General features: G+C 39.8%; 1 protein-coding gene across 1 annotated transcript in view; it reads right to left on the bottom strand.

The window, feature by feature from the left end:
* The window catches only part of LOC146809257 (uncharacterized), a 45,234-nt gene that overhangs the window by 11,826 nt on the left and 16,678 nt on the right, over positions 1 to 16,730 (bottom strand). The window contains exons 2-3 of the mRNA XM_085616080.1: positions 9,431 to 9,544; positions 9,269 to 9,349 (exon numbers count right to left, since the gene is read on the bottom strand). Coding sequence (XP_085472206.1) covers positions 9,269 to 9,349; positions 9,431 to 9,470 — 121 coding nt within the window. The 5' untranslated portion in view covers positions 9,471 to 9,544. The remainder of the gene's footprint in view (positions 1 to 9,268; positions 9,350 to 9,430; positions 9,545 to 16,730) is intronic.

The raw sequence follows: 16,730 nt of genomic DNA, 5'->3' as shown, positions 1-16,730 counted from the left end.
GACGACCAAGATATTGCAATGTCTGGATGATAAATAGTCTTCTCTGGAGTCACAAGTTTTGCTTGTGGAGCAAAAGACAGATAACCTTCAACTTGCAGCTTCACGTATTGCCCATTTAGAGGCAGAGATTTTTCTCCTCAAAAAGCACACCGAGTATGTTGAAAATCGAAAATGCAGGAATAACGTTTGTAAATATGGTCTTCTTGAAAATACTGAGGGTTCTAATCCAACCGTCTATTTTCAATCCTTCCTTCCAAAGTTTCTTGACATGTCTATGACCACCCCTCTCAATATAAAGAGGGTACTTAGACTGGGTGCCAGAGTCTCCACAAAACTAAGAGAAGTTATACTGTTTTTCTTGTAATACACCCATCTTTTACAAGAAATGTCTGCGGTTATAACTAAACAACAAATAATAGAATATTTTAGTCATAGAATATTTTACTTCCAAAAAGTAGCTAAGGTCACAGCAGATATCTGGAAGCAGTTTATGGATATGCACCCTCAATTAAGAGCGATAAATGCTCAGTTTGGTCAAATGCACCCCTGATTGCTTAAGGTGACATAAAGAAAAGACTACTACTGATGAGGAGTGTGCCGTGCTTAAGAAATTTTATCAGCAACATGGAGGAGAAGACGTTGACACCTCAACAATTGCTTAATTATTTACTTGTTCTCTTGCATGTTTTCTTTCTATAACTATTAAGTTATTTAGTGTCTTTTGTGACTAATTTGTATGATATTTTTCTTATATTATAGCAATGTCTTAGTTCTAAATTAACTCTTTTAATGATAGAGGTATGTTTCTCATGTCTCCTTCCTTTCTGGTCTTACTTTTATGTGATGTTTTCATCCATGTCAAGACTGCCCTAACATCCTTTTGAGCTTTGGGTATTGTTGCAATTATCTTCTGGTGTTGTCACCCTCCCTTTTATTCTTGTTTTGTATTTTAACTAAGGTTTTTCAGTCGTCCTTTATATAACTTGTATTGTCTCTATGTTTTCTGTTTCACTATTTCTTTGCTCATGTTTCATTTTGTGGTTACATTCTGTCCCACTTTCCTCCTTATGACTTATCTTACTTAACCTATCTTCCTCTTGCGTCTTACTGAGCTTATTTCTTATTCTTCCTCATATTTGATCCATTGGATCCATTTTGATATCGGATCACTCACCAGTATACACTGATCTTGACCTCATACTCTTTTCGCAACATGCAAGTAGATGGCGTTTTAACAACTCACTTCTCTTAGACACAAAATTTACATCTCAATTTGAAGTATTTGCCTCTGAATTTTTTGCCTGTAACACTACACTGACTCCTCATCTCTAATGAGTTACGATCCAATTAAGGTAGCATCACCAGGTATTAATCAAAATTTTGTCTCACAAAACAAAAAATCTGTGGAAGTCTATCAAATAAATTACTCGACAACATCAAAGAAATTGAGTATACGTACTATCACTCAAGAAACAAGGTTTCTTTAAAGCACTGTTGTGAACCCCAGTATAGGCCCAGGTAGCTGCACAACCTTTTACCTTCATTTGTCCTACCTTGCTCTTCATAAGAGCTCAGTAGCTGACCTTTTAATAAGTTAGGTGCCAAATAAATGTTGTGTGGTTTTCTTCGAAAACTGGCCTCATTTATTTTGCATGAGGATTCTTTGTATCACACACAATGATTACCATCTTCTGTATAATAACTCTGTACAAAAGTCACCGATATCGTCATCCTGGAATGATCGGCTCACAGTACCATGACACATCTAGGTAGAACCCTAGAGTGTACCTTTTGGGTATATAAGCACCACGTCTACGCTGGGCAAACCAGAGTAGAAGCTTCCATGCTGACACAAGACACTGAGATTCCTGCACGCAGAACTCTCAGCACGCAGTGGTCTGACATCCCTTGCGGGGTGTTCAACTCGAGACCAAGACAGGGTCCTTTATTCTTTCCGATAAGGTAATGGGATGGGCTTTTTCCTAGGGGATTCTTGGCTTTACACCTACATACATGCTAGGTACATTCAGGTACACTTAAATAGGGTAGACATCTTAGGAGTATGCATGATTACTGCCATGTATCTATATGCCTGCATATTTTCACTGTTTTAGCATCATGGTAGAATTCTACCTTTTATTTGCTCTGCTGGTGCTTGTAATCGTATGTATCTGTTTTTGTCTAATGGTTGTCCCAGCACACGTATTGTATACTAGATTGATGCTGGTTCAATAAATGGTTGTTGAAAACGTCCCCTTCGTTTATTTTATCAATCTCTCTGAGAAGAAGTGAGCTCGAGTGACTGAGTGAAAAGTATTGTACTGTTTCCACAATTCCTGAGGGGTCAGGGTTGTCATGCTCGATGGTTACCAGAAACTCTTCACTGCTTGGTAAGGTTGTGGGGCTTATAGTGGCACTGTGACCTAGCTGGTCTACAGACTAACATGTCCTTTCGGGGTGTCTGGAACCAGTCTGGACACCAACCCCTTAGTTTATGTTGTCTAAATGTGCAGATCTTATAAAGATTTGTACACAACAGCAACTTATTGATGCCAAACTCACCTTTAACAGATTACTACAAATAATGCTTCTTCATAATTCTTAAAGATTAGTGTAGCATATTATGGGGGTCAAAATAAAATGGGAACATTATTGGCAAATTATTTGAAAGCTAGAAGAGACGGAACCAAAATAGAATCTTTAAAACAGTCCAGTGACCACTCTTTTTAAAGACAAGGATATTTTAAATGAATTAGTTAACTTTTATACAAATCTAAACTCTTCAGAGACACAACCCCTTACATGTGGACCTGACTAAATACTTTCAATCCATCACACCATTTCAATCCCAGGATATTTATTTCGACCTGCTGGGTGTACGTTTTCATTAACAGAAATCACTCATGCAGTCTCTATACTACGAAGAGGCAAAACCCTTGGACCTGAAGGTTTTACTATTAAACGTTATAGTCATTTTGAAAAACTCCTCCATAACCTCCTACTTTTGTTTAACTCATTCATCATTAGCGGTGTCTCTCTTGGCTCCTTCCAGGACACCATGATTTGTTTTATTCTTAAAGAAAATAAAGACCTCAGCAATGTAAGTGCTATCACCCTACTTCTTTGGTTAATATTGACTGTAAAATTGTAGCATTACATATAGATCCTATCTTCCCTAATCTCATTGGTCCAAAACAATATGGTTTTATTAAAGACAGATTAGCTTCTGACAACACTTGTGTCTTCTTTAACATTTTAAGTAAGGCATCCACATTGGATCAACCCATTGCTGCTATTGTTTTAGATACAGACAAAGCGTTTGATATTATCAGTTGGGATTTTATGTTTCATGCATTAAAATGGATTGGTTTTCCACCTAAACGGACTGTTATAAACTCCTCAGGAAATTACACAACATTCAAAGTGCCACACCCAGACCTGTCCTTGAAATCCCCAGCTGCAGCCATATCACTGAACACCTCCGAGAATTCTACTGGCTCAAAGTCAACAAAAGAATCACTTCCAAGCACCTCATGCACACCTACAAAGCCCTTCATGAGACAGGACCAGCATACATGAACCACCACCGCTCATTCCACATAACCACCAGACACCTCCGCTCCGCCCAGCAGGCCCTGGTCACAGTCTCTCGGAACAACAAGACTAGACCTGGAGGAAGACTATTCTCCGACCTCGCCACCAAGACCTGGAACACCATGCCTCCCTACCTGAGACAATGCCAGTCGCTGACCCAATTCAGGAAGGATCTCAAGACCTGGCTCTTCGATTGAACCCCAGCGCTCAAACTGACCAGCAGCACCCCCCCCCACCACCTCACCAGCACCTTAATACCATCACGGGTGAGTGGCAGCGCTTTACAAAGCCTGATTGATTTGATATATTACTTATATGATTCAAGTTCACGTTCTTAATTATTATTTTACAAGAATAGATCTGCTTGTATCACAATTTCTTTGGAAAGGAAAAACCCTTTACATAGGTTTATCAACCTTGAAAAGAGATAAACTTGACGGTGGCCTTAGATTTCCAGATTTAAAAAAATATAATTATGCTTTCTACCTGAGAAAATCTGCTGAATGGCTCTATTCAGACCTCCCCTTGCATCCTCTTTTATGGACATTTTTAGAAAAGTCTTTTATTTCCCCTTTTGATTTTAAGGAAATTCTGACTTTCACAACAAATATTTCTCAGTTACGTACTCCTGTGATCACTGACTCTCATAACATTCTACCACTTCTTTTACCCTTTACCTATCCCTTGGTTGTTACCTTTCAACAACAACCTATTTGGTACAATAAATCTCTTCAAATTAACAATCGTTGTATATACTGGAAAACCTAGCACTTATACTGGTTATCACAACTTTTTAATGATACTCAGATTCTATCCTTTTCTGATCTCCAAACTAAATTTTCCCTACCATCTACCGCTAGACCACAATATGAACTTATATGCACATCCCTCACAGATTTTATTTCCATGCTACTTCACACATCTTCCTTGCCCGCTACATCAGCTATACGTTTCTTATTATTAGGCACCAACTCCTCGACCTCTAGTAGTTATAAGTCACTGCATGTTACCTCTGTCAGAAACAAATCAAAGATTGAGTTAACTTTGATTTGATGGAAGGTTGGCATACTGCTCTGTGGGATAAGATATGGCTTAAGCTTCATAAATCTACCCGGTCTGCAAACACTACACAAACTCTTAATTATTGTCTATCACTGTTTATTACTTAATCACATAACCCTAAAATCCATTTCTCCAACCTTAAGTCCCTATTGTTGGTCCTCTTCATATTCAAATGCTGTTTTGAAACATATGTTGTTCAAAATTGCCCTCCTATTCTCCAGTTTAGGAAACTAGGGGGCATATCAACAACAACCGGCGATAATTATCGCTCAGCGCTCTTAGCGTGAGGATAATTATCGCCGGCTAGTGTGAATTTTTATCGCTGAGATAGCGTGCTATTAGCAACGCTTATCTCAATAGCGATAAAAATCTACACGCTAACAGGCTAACGTGAGATTATCGCTGGAAACCCAGCGATAATCACACGTTACCTTGTTGATAGGGACAGGCAAACTTAGCCATGATATCCTCCTTCCATAGGATATCATGGCTAAGTCTGAAAATTAGCAGACGTAAAAAAGCAGCGATAACCGCGGTTAGCGCTGCTTTTTTTGTCTCTAACAGGGTTAGCGACATTCTTGATAATAGGAGAAATGTCGCTTAGCGACATTTCTCCTATTATTTTACTCTGGAACGCCCCCTTTGCATCTCATTAGAGATGCAAGGGGAAGCGTAGAGTAAAAGGGTGCTAACATGCAAATTTGCGTGTTAGCACCCTGTTGTTGATAGGGTGCTAGTTTTATCTCTGCTTTTTTGGCTTTTAAAGCCAAAAAAGCAGAGATAAAGCCCTTGTTGATATGCCCCTAGTTTGGCAACAAATTAATACAATTTTCAAGGTTGCAATAACATTTTTCTCAACACATGTTTTTTTGGGCAGTTTAGCTCCTTAATGGCCTTATTTAGCTCCAAGTCAATACTGCTAGGTTTATTATTAGCTGTTGCTTTTCATTTAATTATGGCCAATTGGAAACAAGCTCACAACTTTAATTTTAGATCTTGGTGAAATGCTATCTGCTCTCATCATAGATTAGACACCAACTGTGTTTCTCCTATATCATAAAGAGAGAACTATTATGGCTTCCCATCACTGCTTACTTATCCTACTAACTCACTTGTCAATAAAAACATTATTGTGTCTGCAGAGGTACGGAAGCCCCCTCAAGCTCATTCACCAGCCTTTTATATTTAAATTCATAAATCATTACACAGTGTTACAAATATGTGTATGCAATAGTCTCTTTTACTCTTTTTTCATAATGTCTACAGTCTCTATTGTTATACATTTTTAATCTTTACTGCATAGATATATTTCTATTTCCACTAATTCTATTTCCATCACCCACCCCCTATGCCCCTTATGCATTTCCATGGTTTTTATAGCATGGCATGTACATATTTTCATATTTATATATATATTTCAGAAGGAATATATTTGGTATGCATTGCATTTTATGCTTATAACTCTTGCTCCATTTGATTACTTTTGCTTATGTTAACTGTTGTGCTGTTTTATTGTTCCAAATAAACTAAAACTTAAAAAAAATACAGTAGAAGGAAATGAAGCTGCTGTGTTTTTAGTTTTTTTCTGGAAAGGGCCCTCATTATATATCCCAGCTTTTCCAGCTCTCTCAGTTAAGAGTCTCATAGGGTATGTGCTGCTCCAGAAAGTACTGAGCACCAGCAGAAGGGTGGCAACATTTTTTAATTTCAAGTCTAAGAAACATATTGCTGTGATCTTTTTTGCCACCCAAAACCTTCATGCATGTGCCTAGTATTTTGCTCATTCCCAAGGATGCCAAATGCCAGGATAACGGAAATGGCATCATGTAAACTTTTAGCCAGTGATGACATCACATAACCATTTGATCCTGATGATGTTAGATACATTCTTGTTTACGTATTATCATTAAGATGACATTGCTGAACTAAAAAAACCAACTCTAGATTATATAACAATTATGGCCGTGCTATTATATCCTCTTAGAAGGGCCACTGGAATCATGCAGCGGGAGAAAATCAAATTATGTGACAGCGTTTACTAATTATGCAGCAAAAGTGCAGTGCATTGTGTGACATTAGGTGACAGTATTGCCTCATTATTTTGTCATTCTTGCACAAGTTAACACTATCTGGGCAAAGGTTTTGCCTGGTTAGTACTAGTCTGACGCCCAAATACAGCAATAAGCAACATGACCAGTCAATCTTTGCTAAGGGGCTTCCAGTGCGCAGCAACATGTGTTGCGGTGTTTTAATTAACTTTTTATCAGTTTGAACTAGATACATTTGTTTAAAAGTCAGCAGAATATGAAGCAAATGATCAATTAGGTGGCAAATGCAGCAAAGCCACAAATATGCAGAAAATGCAATGGCCGCAGAATCGCTTAATTCCAGTAGCCCTGGCTATGGGTGCAGCTAGTATAGGCCAGGACTGCTGCCTACATACATCAGGTCTGCAGCAGTCTTCACCGTGAACACAGCCATCATGGACACATCTCCACGTCTATGCGCAGACCCACATACCAACACACAGTTCCAAATGCCCAGGCTCAGGCAGGAGCCAAAAGCAATACTCTGCCCGCAGACACGGCCTTCAGTACTTAAATATAGGCTCGAATAAAAGGCACAACCATCATTTTAATGTGAAGCAGCAGAAAAAAGGCACTCATCCAACTTGCTGACTGCAAGTCCATGTGAAGCAGGTGCAACCTGCCAGGTGACCCTAGGGTTTGTTTTTCTTCTCACATCTCCCGGAGAAAGAGGCACTGAAAAGGCACATGCAAAGTTCAGCAGCAGCAGAGAAAGTCAAAGGAACGCTGCTGCTTTTGGAGCCAATGAATAGGGCTTTTGTAATAAGTCTGCATGAAAGCAACATTTTAATTCATTTGAGCACATACTTCAGAATGTTACCTATTTGCAAAATAAAAACATTCAAACATTTGGGATACAAACTCTAATGAGTTAAAAGGCTTCAGTTTTCGTTCAGCAACACAAAGGTAACCAGGGGACATTCAAATCCTCTTTTCCTTCTATTCCTGCCACTGCCTTTGTGATATCTGAGTCCAGGGTTCACAGAAGCAGTGCCAGAGGTTTCAAGAAGCATGCCAGGAGTTGAAGGTGCGAACATCCCGACCCCTACAAAACGTCCAACCTAAGGTTAGCAAGTTGCTTGAAACCGGGATCAGGCCGCTAAGAGGAGCACATTGATTATTGCCAACCTGGAACACATCCCCTTGTGCACACCTCAGAATTTGTATCTCCTTTGCAAAGATCGGAAAATATGGCCTGACCTGATATTCCATTTCAGGTACAAACAGGAGTTTTCATGTCAAAAGTAATTAATCTCTGTTGTACTTAATAGGCCCACCTGTGTCCCCCTTCAGCAAGAATACCACATTTATAAAGCAGAATTGGTCCAATGGTGTCCGCTTTCACTTTGCTAATGATACCACTGTTTTTGACTATTGTTATCCAATAACTAACTTGTTACTGTGGATGTGTTTACAAACCACTCAAACAAGTCACAAGGTGGGACTGTATCATGAACACTGTTCCATCTGAAATGAAATGACTCACAAAGTGCAAATTGTGAGTAGGAAAGTCTTTGACTTGGAATGACCCTTAGCAAATTTCCACTCGCCATTTTGTAGTCTCAAAACCAATGATTTTTGCAAATTATAGGCTTTACCATCACATAAAGGCCCCTTCCATCAGGCACATTATTATCCTACAAGTATGGTAAAGGGAATACCTACAGAATTGGTAGGTGTGTAGAGTTAGGGAATTCTCTGTGGATAAAAATGTTTTCACTCAGAGAAAAAAAAGTTTGCAAAGGCATTTGCACATTCGTATGTGAAAAGATATGTTTCGAATGTTGCTTGAGAAAATGCAATTCACAAAAGTGTTACAAGTTTTAAGGTGTAACGTTAAAAATGTTAGTAAATCTGGAAGCCTAAACATTTTCAGTCATGCAAGGTCAGAAATACGTGATTGTAGGAGTGTACATAGGAATCCCCTCTCACCTCCCGAAGAGATTGCAGACCATACAGATCTCAGTGGACAGACTTATCCTCGACCTCCCCGAACGGACCCACATTACCTCACACTCCAAGAAGCTTCACTGGCTCCCCATTGTGTGCCAATTTAAGATGCTGATCCACACCTACAAACCAGTTCACACTCAAGGCCCAGTATACATCAGCCACTGAATGAACATCCATCAACCCTTTAAACATCTGCGCTCTGCCTCTCTCTCCCTCTCTCTTGCCTACAACCCTGCATCTGCTGAAGCAACAGCGAAGGATGGTCCTCCTACTTCACTGCTAAGTCCTGGAACAACCTTCCCCTTTACGTTCGGACCTCACCCTTTGTTCTGGAATTCAGAAAGGGACTCAAGACCTGGCGTTTCAACTGATCACACCCAAAGCAGCAAGGCTTTACAAATACTGATTGAGTGATGATGAATTGATTGGGTGGAGATTTCTGACGTTTTATGAATAGTGTCATGGACTAAGCTCTCAAAAATTAAAGACATAATTGTGAGTGAATGTAAAAGGTATAAAAAATCACATGCATCAATATATTTTCATACTACCTTTATATTTTGGTGTCTTACCTATTGTTGTTCCGTTATCTGTTGATGGCGAACTAGTTGTATTCTCATATGGAATTTGATCAGCATAAAGCAAAGGCAAAACTGAAAGAGAAATATGCATTAATGATCTGGTTCTTTAAATATGTAATGTTTAGCAAAAATAATCTTTTGCAAGGGACTTACATAAAATTGGCAGTAGCAACAGAGAGATGTAGGGCTTCATTATTGTTATTTTCTTTTCTTGCTTTGTATATACACACACCAAGAGATTACAGTTGGCAGAATATCGAAGTACTTCTGTGGACGTAAAATAAAGAAAACCATTTAGCTAGAGTGTTTAGATATAGAAACACAATTATTTAAGAAAAGAAGTAAGCTATTTCCTTTTTTAAAAAAAAATATTTTTATTGCGTTTTACATTTTTCCCTAGCACAGCAAAAATAAAAGATAACCATACAGAAAACAATAAGTCATCTGGGAAACATACCTAAACAAAAATACATAAATAAACTATAATGTGAGCAGAATTACAACTGAAACAAAAAGGATAAAAGGGAGATAAACAAAACAACCCCTACTATTATTTTTCCCTCCAAATAGAGATGGGTTCCTATATACGTATCCCCAATCTTCTCCCCCTTCTGCCCTTCCTTGCAAATGTCCCCTTCTCTAAATTATGTACAGAAAGCAATCTAGCCAACCACTGCTGGAATGTTGGTGGGACTTTGTCTAACCATACAGTTGCAATACACATGCGAAGGATGGACATAGCCATAAAAGTAAAATAACTTGAATTGCCTTGCATGTCCTCACTATTCACCCCTAATAATATTATGGATGGTGTAAGAGAAATCTTAATTCCCAGGGATCTCTCTAAAAAGGATTCTATAGCCCTATGTAATGACTTTAAATGGGTACAGAGAGCAAAGTTATGTACTATTTCGGCATCTAAGCTATCGCAGCGGGGGCATTTAATACCCATTGTTCCTCCCCACTGCGCAATCCTTGCTGGCGTATAATACAGTGAATAGATCGTTTTATAATGTTGAGCCTGCAGCACCTCTGAACATAGTATAGAACGTCCTAGCTCTAAGGACAATTGGAAACAATCTTGACCTATCCCAAGTTTCACAGCCCACTTATTTTAATATTTACCAAGATCATCCTCTCGCATTGCGATCAGCTCAGCATAAAACATCCAAAATTGTATTTTTCCCAAAACCAGCAGGCCCACCCTATTTATTTACTAAAAAACTCCTGACTTGTAGATATTTTAAAAAGTTCCTCGTATCAAATACCATAAGCCCCCTGCACTTCTGAAAACTGACAGATTCCATTCGGGCCCATCAGATCCCCTAATTTCCTAACTCCACGTCGCCCCCATTCTGCAAAGACAGCATCCGCAAATATTTCCCCCCGGGAGAGTATAATTCCTACATAACCGAGTATAGGCATTGAACCTCCCCAGTCCATTTTTTCTCTTAAATGAAGTCCAGATCTTATAAGCAGCCATCAAGGTCTTAAATTTTGTTTTTTTAAAGTAGCTAGGGTCTGTATACTTTAAGAAACAGTTCTCTGCCTCCCCACCAAGCATTAGCGAGTAAATATCTATAGACCCTAATTTGACCTCTGGTCATATACTGAAAGGCTGCCGCCCAGTAATACAGTTTAAAATCAGAGACGGCCCAGCCTCCTCTGTCCCTAGGCAGTGCCATATAATGTAGAGCCCTTCTGATTTTCCCATGTGCCCATGTGAATCTATTAATCATCTGCTCTAACAATATAAACCATTTTGCCTGAAATAGAAATGGGATTGCCCTAAAGAGGTAGAGAAACTTAGGTAATAAAACCATTTTAATCATATTACAACGCCCTACTATAGATAAATGAGGATTATGCATCCTATCCAAATCTTTTTTAGCTTTGGCCAAGGTTCAATATTCATATCCACAATTTGGTCCAAATCTGCCGAAATATTAATCCGAAGAAAGACACAACTACTCGCATATCACTGCACACGGCCCCCTCGTTCTTAATTATCTGTGTCTTAGGCCCATTTAGTGCATATCCTGACACTTGACCGAAAGTCAAGGCCTCCCACTCCACCTTGACTATGGCATCAGCAGGTCTTGGAGTAACGATGGCAACGTCATTGGCATACACCAATATTTTACATTCCGCACCTTTTGCTTTTATAGGAAGAATCCTATTATTTGCTTCCAATTTACGAAGTAAGGGATCGAAATAGTGCGCAAAAAGTAATGGCGAGCACGGGTAGCCCTGCCTTGTGCCCCGTTTAATTTGCAGAGACGCCGTATATCCCCCATTCACTCGAATACGAGCTGTAGGAGCAATATATAGAGCCTGAATAGCCTTGATGAAGCCCTCTCCGATGCCAGACCATGCTAAAGTCGCCCAGAGGTAGTCCCAGGAGATCCGATCAAATGCCTTTTCGGCATCCAGTAACATAACTGCCATAGGGTCTCCTAGGACTTCCATGGCATCAAAAAGAGTAATAACCCTCTGCACATGTTGCGTAGTGCCTCTTCCAGGAATAAATCCATGCTGGGTAGAGCTAACAAGTTTACTTACAAAATTACAAAGCCTAAGAGCCGTAGCCTTGTAGAAAACTTTGGCATCAGAATTCATCAAGGTTATCGGTCTATAGGATCCCGGTTCTCTAGATAGTTTCCCCTTCTTCAAGATAATTACTATATCTGCGCCTGACCAGGAATTCGGAACTGAAGTTCCTATCTGGGCCTGCTGTACTGTATCTATCAGATCAAGAGAAATTATGCCCTGGAGGGCTTTATAGAATTCAATGGGAATCTGATCAGGTCCCGCAGCTTTACCTGACGGAGACTATTCAGAGCCATCAGAATCTCTTCAGGAGCTAGAGGTGCATCCAAATCTTCCCTATCTTCCTCAGATAGAGATGAGGCTGATATGTCCCTAAGATACCCATGAATTTCCGAGAGGTCCTGTGGTTGATCTTCATTGTATAACATAGCATAAAACTGCCTGAATACCTCTCGAATCCCGTCTGAATCTGTGAATATCCCTCCCTTACCGTCCGAGATCTCTTTGACCTCCCCTAAAGCTACTTTCTGCCTTGTACGAACCGCTAGTGTATGCCCGACGCGCTCGCTTAATTCATGGCATTGCTCCCTTTTTGTGAGAAATTTAGCGGCTGCTTTACTAGCTATACTCTCCTCAGCTTCTGCTTTCGCCTTTGCAAAGTTAAGAAGTGCCTAATCCAAAGGTGCCCTCGATATAGTTGCTAAGGACAATTCCTCTTCAGCATCTATTACTGCTTTAGCCAATTTTTGAGATCTTATTTGCTCCTGCCTTTGTCTATATAAGCTAAAGCCCAATGTCTCACAACGAATACCCGCCTTAAAGGCGTCCCAATTTACCCCAGAAGAGGCACTACCTCTATTAATTTCCCAAAACCCTTTTATCCATTCCTTGATATGTTGGACATATCCTTCGTCTTTTAACAATCCCCTCTCAAAAGTGCATGTGCGTTCATGCCTAGTCATATTCATAATTTCTAAAGTTAAAATTATCGGGCTAGGATCAGAGATAATCCTTGGTAGTTTCTCAATCTGACTTTTTGCCAATAAACCATTAGAAATAAAAACATAATCAAGCCAAACACAAATCTTGTGTGGGGCGGAGTAATAAGTGCTACCAGGGTCTTTAGGTTTCAACTTTGCCCAAACATCTACAAAGGAGTTATTCCGAACTAAGCTATGAATTGCTCGACACGTTCTTTTTTTCCGGCCCAGATAACGATCTCCTGGTTCGAAACCCAGTCCCCGTACTCCATTTATGTAGAAATCTCCACAGGGAATAATGGGTACAGGCCATGAGGCTAACTCCAAGTCTAAAAATTCAAATATGTCCGGCTCATCTTCAGTTGATCAATAGATTGACCCCAACGTAACCCATTCACCATTAATCATACACTCCACTAAAACCCATCTACCCCATTGCTCTTCCAGCTTTTACCTAATTACAACATCATTTCTCCTAGAGAGTATAGCCACTCCTCTAGTTTTGGCCCCCTGTTTAGAGTATGCTACAAGATGAAACCCCAATTGCTCCAGCAAATACCCCTTTCCCCCTTCAATATGCGTCTCTTGAAGACATACGAAATCTACTCGCATTGCTCTCAAAATTGCTGACACTCGATGTCTTTTAAGACGATCATTTAGCCCACATACATTTAATGACACTATTCGTGTATTCATTAAAACACATCAAATTGCTGTCCCAACCAAATATCCAACAAGTTTCTCTTTATACCTTCTAAGTTTCCAAGCTCCTTATTTTAAATCAATTTACTTTGTTCATTCCAGCTCACATGTTCACTACCATTTCCCAAATACCAAACTGTGCTGTGCCCCATACCCCCCCAAAACCCCTCCAAACCCCCTCCCTCAGAACCCTCCCCGTTCCCTTACAGGCAAATAGGTCAAACATGACCTATGTGTGACAGCTTGAGCCCGCAGCAAGCCGCAACCCCCCCTCCCCTTGTATCCAGTAATGTGCTTATTCTATGTTAGTGTACTCATAAAGTATGTATACTGAACTCCTAAAAAAGAAAACCCTGTTACAGCATTGCATTAATTGCCCAGTTCCCAACTACGTCGCAAAGCTAAATGCTCATTTCCCCTTCAGCTCCTTCAATTCTGTTAAATACAGTTGGGCTTTAACCTCGGAAAATAACATTCTGACTTGCCCATTAACTAGCACTTTAAGGCGTGCTGGGTACAGCAAGTAGGTTTCGCAGCCCAGACCCTGAAATGGGGCAATCAACTGCCTTAGCCGCCATCTCCTTTCCACAGTAGTGTGACAAAAGTCTGGGCGAGCGAAGAATGTAGTACCGTCAAACAACCGTCTGGCCTCAGGTCTTGCCTTAACAATGACTTTCTGTCTAAGGAGATAATTATCCACATAGACAAGGATTGCTCTGGGTCTATCAGGTTGAGCTGGTACATAAGCTTTTCTTTTGGTCAAGGGAAATCGATGTGCTCGCTGCACCTCCTTCTCCCAATCCCATGTACTAATTTCAGGAAAGGCCCCCTTCAGCAAGGTGAAAACAAAAGCCCGTACGTCCTGCCCTTCAACCCCCTCCGCCACCTCTAACAGTCTGATGTTATTTCACCTTTGGCGGTTCTCAAAATCTTCCAGCTTCCACTGGACGTACTCCACCACCTTCTCTTGCGCTTCCTTGAATGCCTGCCATTTATTCACATCATCCTCAAGTCTGCCTGTCCTTTCCTCCACATGAGTAACTCTGTCCACCATGTCCTCATATAACTTATTCAGAAGTAAGCTATTTTCTAAAGGAGATATGATTGAAAATAAAAGTCAGTATATTTGTCAGTGATGCAAAGGCTGACATCTGGTGATGTTCAAACAATTTTAAGAGTGGGAATGCTGCCAGCAGTCTATCATCACTGCACTCATAAAGATTGCGAAAAATCCAAGTGTCACGCAAAGGACGAGTAGCAAATAGTGAGATTCTAGCATGTAACAAATGATGCATTTTGGAGCATACTGTCACAAATATATAACTAATGCATGGTGTGGTAGTGTACTGTCACTTACCAATAGCACTCTATTGAAAAGGCCACTAAATCTGCACTGACGTTTTATTGATTAAACAATATTGTACACAAATAATGGGTGGAAATCAAGTTTCAGCTAAGTTAACAATTGAGAATCACCAAGTACAGTGTTTAGATTTGTTTTGCTTCCATTCAAGTCTTTGTCTCTGTCATATTTCAGAATTTATTTTTTAAAATGATTAATTTTAGCTTTTCTAACTGCTAATATATCCATAAATATTTGTATTTAAATTATGTTGTGTGTCAGGAAAGATCATTGGAATTACCATTTAACCTTTCTGGAAGGTGCATGATGACTCTTCTATAGAAGAGGGTCTTCTTTTGAGAGGAGATACATTTGTCCCACCAGAAAAAATCGGAGTGAGGCTGATCAAAATGGGACATGAGGGACATTTTGGAAAGACTTTCACCAAGTGCAGGATCGGAAAGATGTTGTGGTGGCCATTCATGGATAAAAAGATTGATTATTTTGTGGGAAGGTGTGTGGTGTGTTCTAGCACGAAAAAAGGTTTAGTTGTCAGAAAACCCCTGATGGAGCAGGGTTTCACAAAAATGAAACCTGATTGGATCAAGTCACCCCATAATGCATAGGAGAATTGCTTAGCACATTCCTGAAATGACATGTAAATGAATAATGTGCAATAATCTTGTGGTTTGAAAAATAAACAAAGAAGTTGCATGAGTAGGCCGCATGTACATCAGTGTTGTGCACGTTGCATCCTGCTTTTAAAAGTTAATCATTAATGCTGCTTTGCACTAATCTCATGCTAGCTAACATTATTGGGGAGGTAGTGCAAGGTAGGTGGGGAACAGAGAGGGTTTCATCATCATATAATTAATAATTGTTTGTTTTCATTTACTTCAACATGCTGAATGAAGCCTCCATTTTAGAAATAGGTGTGATTGGGGAGGGGGAGTTTGCTCGGAGCGAGTCTACTCTGACATGAGACAAGCAAGATGTGCTGAGGATTGCAAATGACATTGATAGAGCGCTTACAACACTCTAAATTGTATGGGTGCACTATACTCATGGTTGAAACGCACTCACATGTATTTTGTCGTTTGCAGTGCTTCATAATTATTAAGATGCATTTATTCACGTAAGACTAAATTGTAGTGTGCACATTCAAGTAGTATTTTACATGTATTAGAGACACTTATAATTCCTGTATGTGTAATGTGCAGGATGAAATTATACACGTGCAGTGTATACTATGTTTAGTTTAAGTTGCCTGAATTGTGGACCCAAACTGTAAGTTGTTTTGGGTTTCGTTTCTCCTTGGTTGCTCAAGAAATAATTAATTGAATCCTTTTTTGTGCTCGAAGACAGTGTGTTCTCATCCTACTGCAGGTGCAGGAATTCGGCCTCGTTATTCTTAGATTTAAGGAGATACCCGGAAAGTCTTTGATGAAGTCTGGAAGGCGAGAAGAGAGGACTCCTTTCATGCCTGGCCTATCTGAAATCTAAGGCCACTGGAAGACGAAGAAAAAAATCATTAAAGCTCCTGTGGAAAGCTACTGAAAACGCTGCAATTGAAAAACGTTCACCATGTGATGTATTGTGGGTTGAACATTGTCTTTTTGTATGATGCGCAGGGACAGATTCTGGAGTCTTCTGCTTATTTTCGGAGGAGAAGGAGCATCTTAGAGCGAGCTCCATAGCTTTAAGCTATCAGACCCATTTGACGAGAGTACTTCTTAGGAAGTCAACACGTGCTGACACCTTTGGGATATCACAAAAGAGAGATTGGTAGGACCCTCATTTAGAGCAGAGTAGAGAAAGAGATTTTGGTTTGTTTTCATCCCAGATGAAAAAAAAATTGGACTCAGCTTCTATTCTGTGC

The sequence above is a fragment of the Triturus cristatus genome, chromosome 7 (genome assembly GCF_964204655.1).
Source record: "Triturus cristatus chromosome 7, aTriCri1.1, whole genome shotgun sequence".
In the NCBI taxonomy this organism is placed as follows: domain Eukaryota; kingdom Metazoa; phylum Chordata; class Amphibia; order Caudata; family Salamandridae; genus Triturus; species Triturus cristatus.
This window is presented reverse-complemented; position numbering and strand designations above follow the sequence as displayed.